Here is a 12985-nt window from a genome sequence, read left to right on the forward strand (position 1 = left end):
TCAATATTTAACACATTTTGGTATATTTTTTTGCTCTAATTTCTCCATTTATTCTCTTTTTTTTGGGGCAATATTCTGAACATTCCAATAAATTTCCAACGATGTTCTTAATGTCCAACGAACGTTATGGACATTTCGGTGAATTCTATTGACATTCAGAAGACTCCGGTGAACTTCCGGCAATACTCTGGCTACTTCTCGACAGTACTCCAGCGACTTCTCGATGATGTTGAACATTTCAGCGAGTCTCTGGTGACCGTCTGATGGAAGTTCGATGGTAATGAGATGTAACAGCATTGGTAAATCAAGAAAAAAAAAAAGGATTTTTTTGGTAATAATAAAAAATTTATTGGACTAATTGGTGGAAGTGTTTTGTTTTGGGATTAGATGGGTTTTGAACTTTATATATGGGATTTATTAGTAAGTTCTCCAAAAAAAATACATATTGTTCTTATAGATTACAATTTCTACTTTAAAACCAAAAAAATTTTGGAATTACAATTGAGGCCGCACTAAAATCAAGGCCGTAAGTCAATTTCTGAATCTTTTGGGCTATTAAGCCCAAACTCTAATTTCTTTAGGCCAAAAAGACATAATTTGTCCAAAAGGACAACTATTTGTTAAAATCAATCTATCTATTGAAATTAACCTATTTGTCTATCTGTTGAAATTCACCAAACTATCTGTTGAAATGTAGCACATGTCACTCATTCAACAACCTATTTGTTGAATATCACATATTTCTCTGTCTCACCACCACCACCACCTGCTATCGACGACGACTTTTATGGCGACTTTCTGACGACCTTTTCTGGCATGTCCTTATCACCAAATAAGAGTTTACCTTGGATCTAATGCCTTATCCACCTTTGAGATAGACTCTTCACCAATTTTTTCTTTTACATATATGTGGTTAATAAAAAGCATGTCATAATTTGGTTTTACTGAACAGATGTTTCATTACTTAACCTAACCTTGTTTGGTTCCAATTTTCTGAATTCAATTTTCTAGAAATTGAGTTTTTTATTTTATTTTAATTTTTGTTTTTCGTATTTTTTTTTTTTTGTTTGTAGTGAATTTTTTTAATATTTTAAACAATTTTTTACTTTTTAGATATACCTAACCTATATGTACCTTAAGTAAAATATTTGTAAAAAAATCAATAAATACATAATAATACAAAAATATATTGAATTTTTGTTTTGTTTTGTTTTTTTATTTATTTATTGTATTTTTGATATATAGTAAAAAAAATTTAAAAAAAAATTCACAAATATTATACTTTTTAATTGTATTTATATTAAGTGTATCTAAAAAGTAAAAAAATTTACTTAAAATATTTAAAAAATCACAAAAAACAAAAACTCAATTTTCAGAAAATTGAATTCAAAAAATTGAAACCAAACAATAGTTCCCTAATCTTGTTTCACTGGCAGCAGAAAACTGTTTTTACTAGGTATCATTGAGATAAAACAGAAAAAAACAGTATGAATAGAAGACATATCAGATGATATTGAGCTCTCATATGCCGAATACAAATAAATAGATTCTTAACACATCTCAAAAGTAATGTATTGCCATTGTTTATCAATCTTTGAGGTCTCATTAAAAAAAATTGAAACTTCAAATAAAAATGACAATATGATAATAATGGTCATCGCTTGAATGCACAAATGAATCCTATGAAGGGAATTACAGAAACAAACAGATGTTTCTGCAACCCTTTTTATTTTCTATATCTAAAAATTACAAATGTAAATACAATAGAACGTCTCGTAGTTGAAATAAATTTCAGGGACATTAAACTTGCTTGGTTAGAAAGAGTGTTGTACACAGCTTCATTGTATCCTCTGGGCTGGTAACTGAGAACAGAACAGAACAAAGGGTTCAGTTTAATGTGATTATGAAAGTAAAATAGCACATAAGGTGTAATGCTGGCACTGATGTTCACTTTAAAGATCATCTTGAATGATCAATGGAAATAAAATGGAAAACGATACAAAAAACTCATACAGAATCAATGTGGCAGTGATAATTTTGCAATTACAATCGTGTTTCAGTGAATAAATATGAAAAGAATTCATCGGAGCTTCTAAATACACTAGCTTATTTTCTCTCTACACTCACTATATGCATTGTATATCTTGTATGTTACGAAGAAAAATTTGTGGATAGTGTAGAGATGAACATGGCGGGTGTGTGGTGGGTTTAGAAACTCCCAATTGCATCATTTAAAACGAGGATTATGTGTATATATATGTTGTTTTACAGCGTTATCCAAATGAAATTGTTTCTTTTGAAGTTGCAACATTTTATCCATTTTGTTTTCCATAGCATTTAAAACAAGTACTCTGTTTTATGTAAAAAATCATTTACAGCATTGTGTGAGAATATCACCAATTATATTTATTTTCGAAAATGGATCCACTCTGTTTTGCAATCATCCAAGTCTGATTGGAGCTTTCTTGCAATGACACTATACTAATGATGCATTTGGTTCTCTAGATGCCATGGAAATAGAAAAATCCATGGTATTTAATAATGCAATAAGAAGCTGAAATATAAGGCTGACCTGTATGACCCACTGTTCTCGCTGAGTCATATATCTCAAAGTCATTTCCTCCCTGCTCAAACAAACACCCAAGCCCTTCATTTAGTCCTAAAAGAGTACTAAAAAAAGTAAATGAAAAAAGGGCAAAATTTACTTTACCCCATATGGTTTACTCCATGTGTTGTTTACGCTCAGATGTTTAAAATAAGCATATAACCCTCTATGGTTCGAAGATTAAAGTGCACCGTCTATACACTTCAGTGAAAGGATCAAAATACCTCTGAAGTAGCCTTAACATTGAGCAAACTAAGGGCATTTTTGCCATCTTTTTGGGCATGAAATGTGTTTTAACAGAACCAGTCGCATTCCAAGCACATGTTTTCACATAAGCTATTAATTTTGATGGTGCACCAAATCATAGGAAGGTTATATGCTTATTTCTAAATATCAAGAGGGGTAAACCACAAGTAGAATTAACCATGGGGTGTTGAAGTGAATTTTGCCCCCCCCCCCCCCCCCCCCCCCCCCGCAAAATAAATGATCTAATACAACACATCACCACAGGGAATCAAACCTTCCGAACAAGCTCATGGCACATGGAAAATATCAAGCAAGGGAGAGAAGAGAACCACCAAAATGAATGGAGAAGATAAATGGGCTACCTTGTAAGTTTTGTCCCCAAAGAAGTGGATTTCACTAAAATCATCGAGGTATCTCAAGCAATAAGTCTTGTCCCACCCTTGAGGGAATACCTGTTGCAACATACAAGCATTATGCCCAAATACAAATTCGGCTGCAATGACTTGCCATTTACTTTAGCAAGTTTAAAGTTGTGATTGGATTATGGATTTGGGGAGGGATTTGGGAAGGGAATGAAATATAAACTTTTTTTTTTTTTCCCCTATTTCCTTTCCCTCCACAAATCCTCACTCAAATCTTTGATCCAAATACAGCATAAGAGTCATGAAAGCATAAATAATGAATAACATTCACTCACATCAAAACTTATTTGTCCCCCTATGGAAAAGGTGAGGTTAAGGTGTGCAAATTTCTCATGGAGCACAGACACCATCTTCGGGCGAATATTCTGAACCTGAACATAATTTCAATAGAGTAACTTTGCCGGAGTTCCAACATCACAAGTGTTCATTATAAACACCCAAATTGCAAACGTAGCAAGAATCGAAATGTTGTACCTTGTCATATTTTTCAAACTCATCACGTTCTTCCTGGCTGCAATTTCGTCCAATAGGTGATACATTGAGCATTCCACTTCGAAATTCTATAAATGTTCCTCTAGAGAAGAAATTGAATAAGAAAGGGTCCCAAAAGCTTTAACATAAACGGAAAACTACAACTCACACATCCACTCCACTAACCTTTTTATTGGAATATCCAAGTCGGCAATATAATGTAGTGTAAAATTTATAAATTCCTGCATACATTGGCAAAATATCATATCAATATACTAATAATGTACTTCTACCTATCAAGTATATGTATACAGTTATGTAATTCTAAATTTTTTGTACATGTAGAGTTCAAGCCTACTTGGCGTGAAAGAGGAGAGAGAAGGGAAAAATAAACAAAGAGTGGGGAAAGATCTACAGAGAGGAAATGTAATGTCCTGGTTACTTGTGAGACTTATATGGGGATGTAATTTGGATTTTTATTCTGTTTTAGGACTATTAATGCCTTTGGAACTTTAAGTAATCTTTGTTGACACCTATTCTTGTTCTTCTGAATTGTTCTTGTCCTATGTTGTCTTTTGAGTTGAGAATTGGGATTTGCAGTTATGTTTGAAACAAGTTGAAGTTGGAAATTCTAGGGTGATTTTGATTGATTGAACTTGGGTTCGCTCGAGCGGTGATTTGGTCGCTTAAGTGGTCTTCTCTTTCTCTCAGTTTTGGGTTTGTAGTTTGAACTTCTGAGAGTTTGCTTTATTTGCTCGAGCGTAGGTTTCGTCACTCCAGCGTTTTGTTCTGTAAGGACAAACTTTTGCGAGTTTGGTTTCTCTGCTCGAGCCTAGGTTTAATTGCTTGAGCGATGTGTTGTGTCTGACGCTCGAGCGTAGGTTTTACCGCTTAAGAGGTCTGTTTGAATAAAGCTACAAGGACAGTCACTTTTTATTCACTTTTTGATCTCTCTCTCTCTCTCTCTCTCTCTCTCTCTCTCTACAAAATATCTTTTTCTCTTTTGCTCTCACCTCTCTCTAAAAACCTTGCATAAATTCTCCGATCTACCTTGATCCGTGGATTTTTCGATCTTTGTGCTTTGGGATTAAAGGTTCAGCTTGAAGAGGGGCTCGTTTTAATTTGAAAAATTCGAGTTTCCATCTCCGTTGATTTTCGGGGGTTGTTCTTCTCTTCCTCTTGCTTTGAGGTAGGGCTTTCTTTAATGATTTGTATCTGGTTTAGCCTTGTTATGTGTTATTTGGATAGCTTAACACTTGGGTATATTTTGGGTTTGATTAATGTATAATTAATATATAAAGAAGGGTTTTTCTTGGAAGTTTTCTTAAAATCTTATTGGGTTGTTGATGTTTATAAGTAATGTTGGAAATTTGAGGGAAGAGGTCTTCAAAAGGAGAAACCCCAATATTTTTCCAAAACCCTTAAGTTGGGCTCAAGTTTGTAAAGTGGATTATGTAGTTGGATTTATTGTAAACTCATGATTTTTGAATTATATAGAGATTAATGAGGTTTGAGAAATGTGAGGCAAGACAATGTTACAATGAAAATGTTGATGAAATTGCTAGTTATGCTCTTGATTTATATACATCATCCATTTTTGAAATATATTGAATAGAGATAACTGTTTTGGCCATCGATAGAGGATAGTATTGACTTGTTGTAGAAATTGCATGGGAGCTAGGTTAACTGAAACCAATTCACTCATGCATTTCATTTATTCAGCCGTTTCATGCCTATGCATTTGAAAAGTATTATTTTGTAAAAAAATGGTGAATATAGTGGTGAATCTAGTTAGGGGTTGGGGTTGTGGTTGTGGTTAATTAAGTTGGCCTTTGTGTCCTTGGTGAAAATCTAGAAATCTGCGTGGTTAGGATGCTTTTCTTCCGGTTAGTTGCCGGTAAAGTAGCTTTGGTAGTGCTTTTATAGCCTACTAGCAGACATGTACCTAGAGATTACCAGTGTGTATATTTACTGTGTTGTTTTTAGTTTTAAAGCAAAGATATGAATTGTAATTTGAACTTTCGCATAGCATTGTTTCAAAATGGGAAAAACGCATGTTTTGTAACGGCATTTCATATGCATTCACCGTATGGCTTTGTTAAACACCATACATGTCATTAAACTTGTCTCTACTGGGCTTTGACTCACCCTATGTGCAAAAACATTTATACTGATGGTATGCCTCCGCTAAGAGGATAGCTTGGAAGGAAGTTGGAGTTGAACACTCGTTCTGTATTTTATTTTGTGTGAGCCTAGGGCTTTGGTGTATTGGGCTTAAGACCCACTTTTGTTGTAACCAAGTACAATCTTGGAAACTTGTAGCCACTAAGGCATGAAACTATCATAGTTTAGATATAAATCTTTATTACTCACATGGTATAGATTTAGGTTTTAGAATCATTGAATGGATCAATGCATGTGAAATGATCTTGTAATCTCAACATGGATATTATGAATATAATGTGTTGGCATTTAATTAAGCTTTTGCTTGTTGTTTGAGTACTGTGTATAATTGGGGTGTGGAAATGGATAGTGAGTCATACATTTCTAGGGCATGACAAGAAAAGACTAAGCCTAAAAACTTTTAATTAACAATTGTACCCTAAAAAAAGTATTATTTAAATAAACCATGCCTTGCATATATACACCTAGTCGCTGTCCAATAAGTAAACAAAACATAGAAAATATAACGAAATATAAAGAAAATCCTATTGAAACTAAAATTCCTAATAATTCAAAATTAGTTTACGGTTGACGCCTCCGTTGCCTGAAATATGTGTGAAGGCCTCTTCTCCTCCTTGATCCCCATCACTACCATCCAATGGCTGCAAGGCTGCAATCTAAAAAACATTCCATACCTAAATTAACCTGAAGAAATAATCTTGCTCTCCCGCTATTTTTCAACTATACAATAAACAAGTTGGAGACAAATATCACTAATCTTACTGAAGGCTAGAGATGGGGGCAGATTTTATTGTTTCTAAGTCTACCCTTAATAGTGTAATAAAATGATGTCATTAGATAATCCTCAGTTTCCTAATTTCATGGCTCATTGGTTTCATGTAGATTGATAATTTTAAGAATCATGTACTTAGCTTAGTAATTTCTTCTGCCCAATATATGTATATATGTATATATTAAATTTCCTATTTAAAGACCATATGTTTACATATCCTATTTAAGGACCAATTATGCACATATATATACACTAGTGGGTGGTACATGCAGTGCATGTGCAATTCAGATAAATAAGCATAAAAACAAATAATAAAGAAATTAATGCCATAATATGTATGTTGTGTAAATGGTAAGAGTGTTTTTAATGAAACCCAAGGTCTTGGGTTCAAATCTTGCTCATGCCTTTGAATAATATTTTTTTATTTTAGGATAGAAAAATTTGCTGCATGGCAGAAGGAGAAGCTATCACACTATTAGACACCAAGTCATGTGCTCACATATATAATAGTATAGATATATATATATATATCAAGAATATTTGCAAAGACCAGGAGAACAATCTTACTTTGAGTTTTTCTTCTCCAAGATATGTTTTCAAGCTCTGCAGAGAAAACCCATCAAGTAAAAAATGATCAGTAAACATGCCCGGAAGCAGCTATAAGCTTCTGTAAAAAAATATTCAGACTATGGTCCAGTGATCAAAAATTTTAAACTATCGAGGGGATGAATCGGCAGATTTAATTTATTAGATATTGAAAAAAGTTAAAATATGAGGAAAACATATTTGAATGTTATCAAATACTTTTTATGGTGCTATATTTCCCCTTTATCTGAAACCACTGCATTGGCTAACCTCTAGTTGTATATTAAATCTTTCAAAATATGCAAATTGAGAATACAACATTCTCTGTTTCAATCTAGACTTTATCTTCTGACATTAAAACACTATTTTACCAGATTTGTAGTTTCTGTACTTTAATCTAAAGTTCTCAAATGTATTATTTTAGTTTTTTATTCCTCTTTTGGTACTCCCTAAAGAATTTGTTGTATCAAGGCATCGTTCAAGGGTTATAGCTTCCTAGGCATTTAAGAGGCCAAATTGGAAAGCCAAATTTCAAGCCTCCTATCCAAGTCCTACAATTAATTCTGAAACATCCAAGACCTTGGTTGCTCATAAATAAGGACAGTGTGAATCATTTTCAACAAATTTTTATGAAGTAGCATTTGAATCTTGGACCTGAGGTAAAAGATTCTGGTATAGATTTAGACAATACCTGGGTCCCAATGAGCTTCCCGTCCTTATGGGCCACAAGACCATTTTCCGCAAATACATAATCATAGTCATTTATAACTGTACATTAAGCATGTAAACAATAAGCATTAGATTTTAGAAACAGCGGAGTAAAAAGCTATGCAGTCAACCACAGTTTATCTTTCAAAATACTTTTAATTGAAAACTACCAAATCAAATACAAAGCTTATTGATCTAATAAGTTCTTTTACGTAATCTAAGACATTCAAAGACATATTTGACAATAAACACCAGTTGGTAAGAATCCTTGCACCTCACTAGGAGGTCAAGGGTTTTAGTCTTGCCGTAGGCAACATTCCCCCTTCCCCTAGGCTGTGGTCTCCGAGATACCAAAAAAAGAAGATTAGCGAATAAACACACTAGCGTACTCCACTAAAGTTCCATGGAGTAAAAAGTTGCTCAAGTGGTGTTTCCTACTGGTATCACCACATGGGCTTGTAAACATCAACTAATTTTTCAGCTTTGTGGTGACACTTTAATAAAGTAACTGATATACATATCAAAGAACAATTAGCAAATAATTTGCACACTCATCAACTTATGCAACAAATATTTGGACAATAAGTCCTAGATACAAAGGACAATCATTGAAAAACAAATCACTTTAGTAGGCAATCAAGATCCCCAGAGCCAAATCACTAGTACAGTCTTTGCTATGACTTCCTACTTCTAGTAAGTACCAAAACCTAACGAAATCCATTGACATTTCCATTCAATCTACAACAGGCAATCTCTAATGAAGAACGTAAAACTTTCTAAAACTATTAACTTCAAAATGAAGGATAAGTTACATCTTCTTGGCACATGATGAAGCTGAAAAATGTGAGGTCTAGACCAAATATCACAATCTAATAGCACAAAAACACAAACAAAGACACCAAAAAAAGTTCGAAATTCTCTAGCTTCATTTTTGTCGCTATCTTTCACAAGCTTAGAGGCTATTATAGCAAACCTGACTTCCCAAGCTGCTCTGATATCTTAACAAGGTCCGACCCTCCAACAATACCAACTGTAACAACCTGTAGCAAGACCAAGCCATAAAGCTGTTACCATTGTAGAAAGCAACCACCATATGGATCACTATACCACTTGAAAGGGAAGCAATGACCCAAAAAATCCCTTATGAACACCACTGGCATTCAGACCTAATCAGAATAATCAATCAAGTACCTTTCGAAGTTCCTTCATGAAATTCAACATATCCGGAGTAACTGCCTGGCATTCAAATAGAGAATTTTGAATAAAAAATAAATTCTATATTGATCCAAGACAGCCTAAACCAATCAGATACGCAAGCCAAGTTCCATATGATGAGAAACCTTTTTTTTTTCCCCCTGAACATGTATGATAATCTACAATTGGGTCTTACTAAATTGGCAACTTGATCATCTTTAATTTAAATTTATGGGTTACAATAAATTAACTCACTGCATTACAAAAAGGCAAACAAATGCTGTCTAGCTAGAACAACATTAATTACATGATCAAATGAAACAAAGAAGAACAAGAGAAGAAAATTGGTAACTTTCGTGGAGCGGTATTAAGAGTCCCATCAACATCAAACAAAGCAATTAATCCAGGCTTCCTTGCTGCCATTTTAGCTTACAAAATTTCCTGCATCAAAACCCAAATTTTAAAAGCTTCACTCAATCATTTAAATTAAAAAAAAAAAACCCCAAAAATTCTGTCTTCAAGGTACTGAACTCAATCGAGTTAACCATCTATGTAACAGAAATACACCAAGTATAATTGATTGCAGTTTCAAAACCACCGTTTGTTTCGAAGGAAAAACTAGAAGAAAAATAAAAATTACAATTCAAAATCGACACTTTTGATTGCGTGATTTTTATAAATGATTGCAATTTCAAATTCAGAGAATGACCAAATGAAAACGCAATTTACCTCAGCAAAAATTGGTGAAAAGAATGAATCTTTAGTGTGGCTTCCTCTGTTGGGTCTCTGAAACTATAATTTGAACGCACAAATTGAAGCAGATCTACAATGGAGGAACATGGAGGAGTTTTCACCCAAAAGGAAGTGTGAGAATATTCCTATGCTACGCGCCTGGCAGAGCAGCCATATCCCATTTATTTTTGTACAAAAACAATTTTTTAAAATTTAAAAAATAATTTAATTTTTTTTATTTAAAATTTTTTATAAACAGTTTTCCAAATTGATTTCTTGTCTGTTACAGAGTCTTTTTTTAGTTGTTTGTTCCTTCTATATAATGCTTATTGCATTATATTGTTAGAACTTTCTTAAATGCTTGTTCATCTAATTTGCAAACATGCGTTATTGGATCTGCTTTTATTATTCAGTTTGCAAGCATGTGTTGTTAAATTTTCGTAGTTGGTTGATTGTCGGGTTTACATGTGTTGTTATATTTTGTTAACTAGTTGAGTGTCGTGTTTGACACAATTATATTAATATTTATAGATTACCAAATGACAAAAAAGTGAAAGAAAAAGATGTTGCCAAATAATTTTTTTAGAATAGAAAACAATTTTTGAAAACAATACCAATCCAATTTCAATGTTCTTGTTTTTCATTTTTCAAGAATAAAAATAATAGAAAGTTCAAAAAACCCATTACTTTTATATCATTTGAAGATTTTGTACATTTTTTTAAAAAAAATATTTAGATAATAAAAGTGACCAAATAGTCATTTGCACCACAAGGATTCCCACAAAACTTGCAAATGCAATAAGGGCAAGGCCAAGCACATTGAGGAACCACCTGTTTACACAAAATTAGAGAATTAACAACATTAGCAACTCAATTAAAATTCATATTTAGCGAAGAAATTGTCAAGTACTGAAACATTAATCTCCTCATCACATCCATATCCATGCAATCTTGATGATAAGTCGAAGAACACATGTCATGTAATGCCCCAAATAATTGACATTTGATAAACTCGTATTAACAATCAATGTATTCTAAATTCCTTTTAGTTTCCATCATTCGCATATGAATAAGAGAAAATAACATCTTTCCCAACATAATGACTAAATCTCCATATTTGCATTTCATAATATACCTATGAGATTTACAAAATACTCCACATGCAATTATACATTCAACACTCCCTAACATGTGAATCTATACCATGTGCTGGAAGTGATTAAGTAAACTAAACACAAAACATTGCCACATGGGTTACAAGTTCCAAGGCTTATACCCGATTACATAGAATGGTTATCGAACCCTTACAAATATAGCCATTAGCATGTCAAAAAAAAAAAAAAAAAAAAGTACAAGAAAATGAGCCTCATGCTCCAAAAGTCTTCCATGCCTTCACTTTGGTGGGATCACAATTTCTTTTCCTGCAAGCGGTTCCACTAGGGGTGAGCAATAAGCCCAATAAGAAAATCTTAACAAAGTATATACATTTTAAGCAATCTCATGAGATGTGTGCAAATGTTATGCCATGCTTAAAAATGTAAGTTTTTCTCATTTGGAAATCTCATGCAAGATGTTTGTTCGAAAACATAGTCAATCCAATGATTTCAATACACAAACAATGGGTGGTAACTCATTTTCTTAAGGATTGAAGAAAACATTTGAGAAAAGCCCTCTTTGAACAAAATAAAATTTCCCAAAACAAAGCCTAACTCAAACTACACAAATATCTCATCAAAACAATCATAGATTTGCTAAAACATATATATAACTCAAAGAAACGCCCTACCTCAAGCTCTAGGAGCAAGATGAGAAGAAGGCACAAAAATCCAACATTGAAGGAAATGTGATTTGATTGGTGAGAATGTAGCCCTTATTGCCCTCTTAGATTTGGTATAAGGAACCCTTACCAAAATCTTCATATATTTTGTAGGAACTTATAGAGAAGTTTGTGTTAATAAGGGTCTTAGAGAGATGGAGGGGAAAAAGATAGATATATATATATATATATATAGAGAGAGAGAGAGAGAGAGAATGGAATGTGTAAAAGTGAAAGGAAATGAATTTTGGATCAAGGTTTGAAGAAAAGTGCATAAAAATCAAAGCTGTAACGCATTGCCGCATGTGTGGTGCCCCTCCCCGCACGTGTAGAAATTTCCCTCCATATGAGCTTTTATATCAAAATGCAACCAAAATCTGGCCCCCTTTTCCGTACGTGCGTGTAACAACCCCGATCCGTAATTAGCTGCTAATCCGTAGTTAATGATGCTAATGAGATGATTAAAAGAAATTATGTGTTTATTCTATATTTTGCATGATTTTGGCTTTCTATCTGTTACTTGTAGAAATATCTATCTAGAATTCCACTTTAATATGAAAATTGAAAGCCTTATCGGCATCTGAAACCGAAATTGATTACATCAATGTGTTATTTGGAATTTTTAGAACCATATGGCAAATTTTATTAAAAATTGATTCAGAACGATTAATTAGGTTGTGTTTGGTTAGCCTAATGTTCCAATTAATGTATTTTAGCATCATAACTATATATTCAACACATTTAGCTCTTTTCCCCTCATTCCTTGAGTGCCAAAATCTGAGAATTCATTTTAGAGAGAGTGAGAGTGCAATCCTAGAGAGAGAAAGGTAGAGATTAAGAAGAAATTGAAGGCTATAGCGTGAATTGGTCAAAGATTGTGCAAATATCTAGCTATTGAAGACTTTAGGTAAGATTGCAACCTCTAGATTGTGCATCTAAGTTATTAGCATGAGATTTCATCAAGATCATGAGTTTAATTGCATAAAATAAGCTTTAAATGAAGATTTGAGTTGTAATTCATACATGCATACTTAGTTTAGTTTAATTTCATCATTTTGAACATGATTCATATCATCCATGTTTGAATTATCATGTTTTGAACCTTGATTTCGTGTTTTGAAAAGGGATTTCTTACATGCATGGAGCTTATGAGCTCAATTTACAAGTTTCATGAGTTTTGGAGCAAAGAGATTAAAAAGTTTTGCATGCATGTCTATTCCTTTACAAATTGAGCATGATTTCCAAGAATT

At 33.2% G+C, this 12985-nt stretch overlaps 1 protein-coding gene across 1 annotated transcript; it reads right to left on the reverse strand.

Moving 5' to 3' along the window:
- Positions 1-1488: 1488 nt before the first annotated feature.
- LOC114268852 (phosphomannomutase) lies at positions 1489-10297 on the reverse strand. Its single transcript, XM_082867797.1, has 12 exons — positions 9917-10297; positions 9539-9628; positions 9185-9229; positions 8967-9033; positions 7977-8053; positions 7268-7303; positions 3931-3986; positions 3748-3847; positions 3549-3644; positions 3214-3303; positions 2573-2624; positions 1489-1862 (listed from the first exon to the last, which is right to left on the reverse strand). The coding sequence occupies exons 2-12, from the start codon at positions 9608-9610 to the stop codon at positions 1801-1803; spliced, it is 753 nt and encodes a 250-aa protein (XP_082723923.1). The 5' UTR covers positions 9611-9628; positions 9917-10297; the 3' UTR covers positions 1489-1800.
- Positions 10298-12985: the final 2688 nt, after the last annotated feature.

The sequence above is a fragment of the Camellia sinensis genome, chromosome 5 (genome assembly GCF_055761805.1).
Source record: "Camellia sinensis isolate YWXY chromosome 5, ASM5576180v1, whole genome shotgun sequence".
Lineage (NCBI taxonomy): Eukaryota > Viridiplantae > Streptophyta > Magnoliopsida > Ericales > Theaceae > Camellia > Camellia sinensis.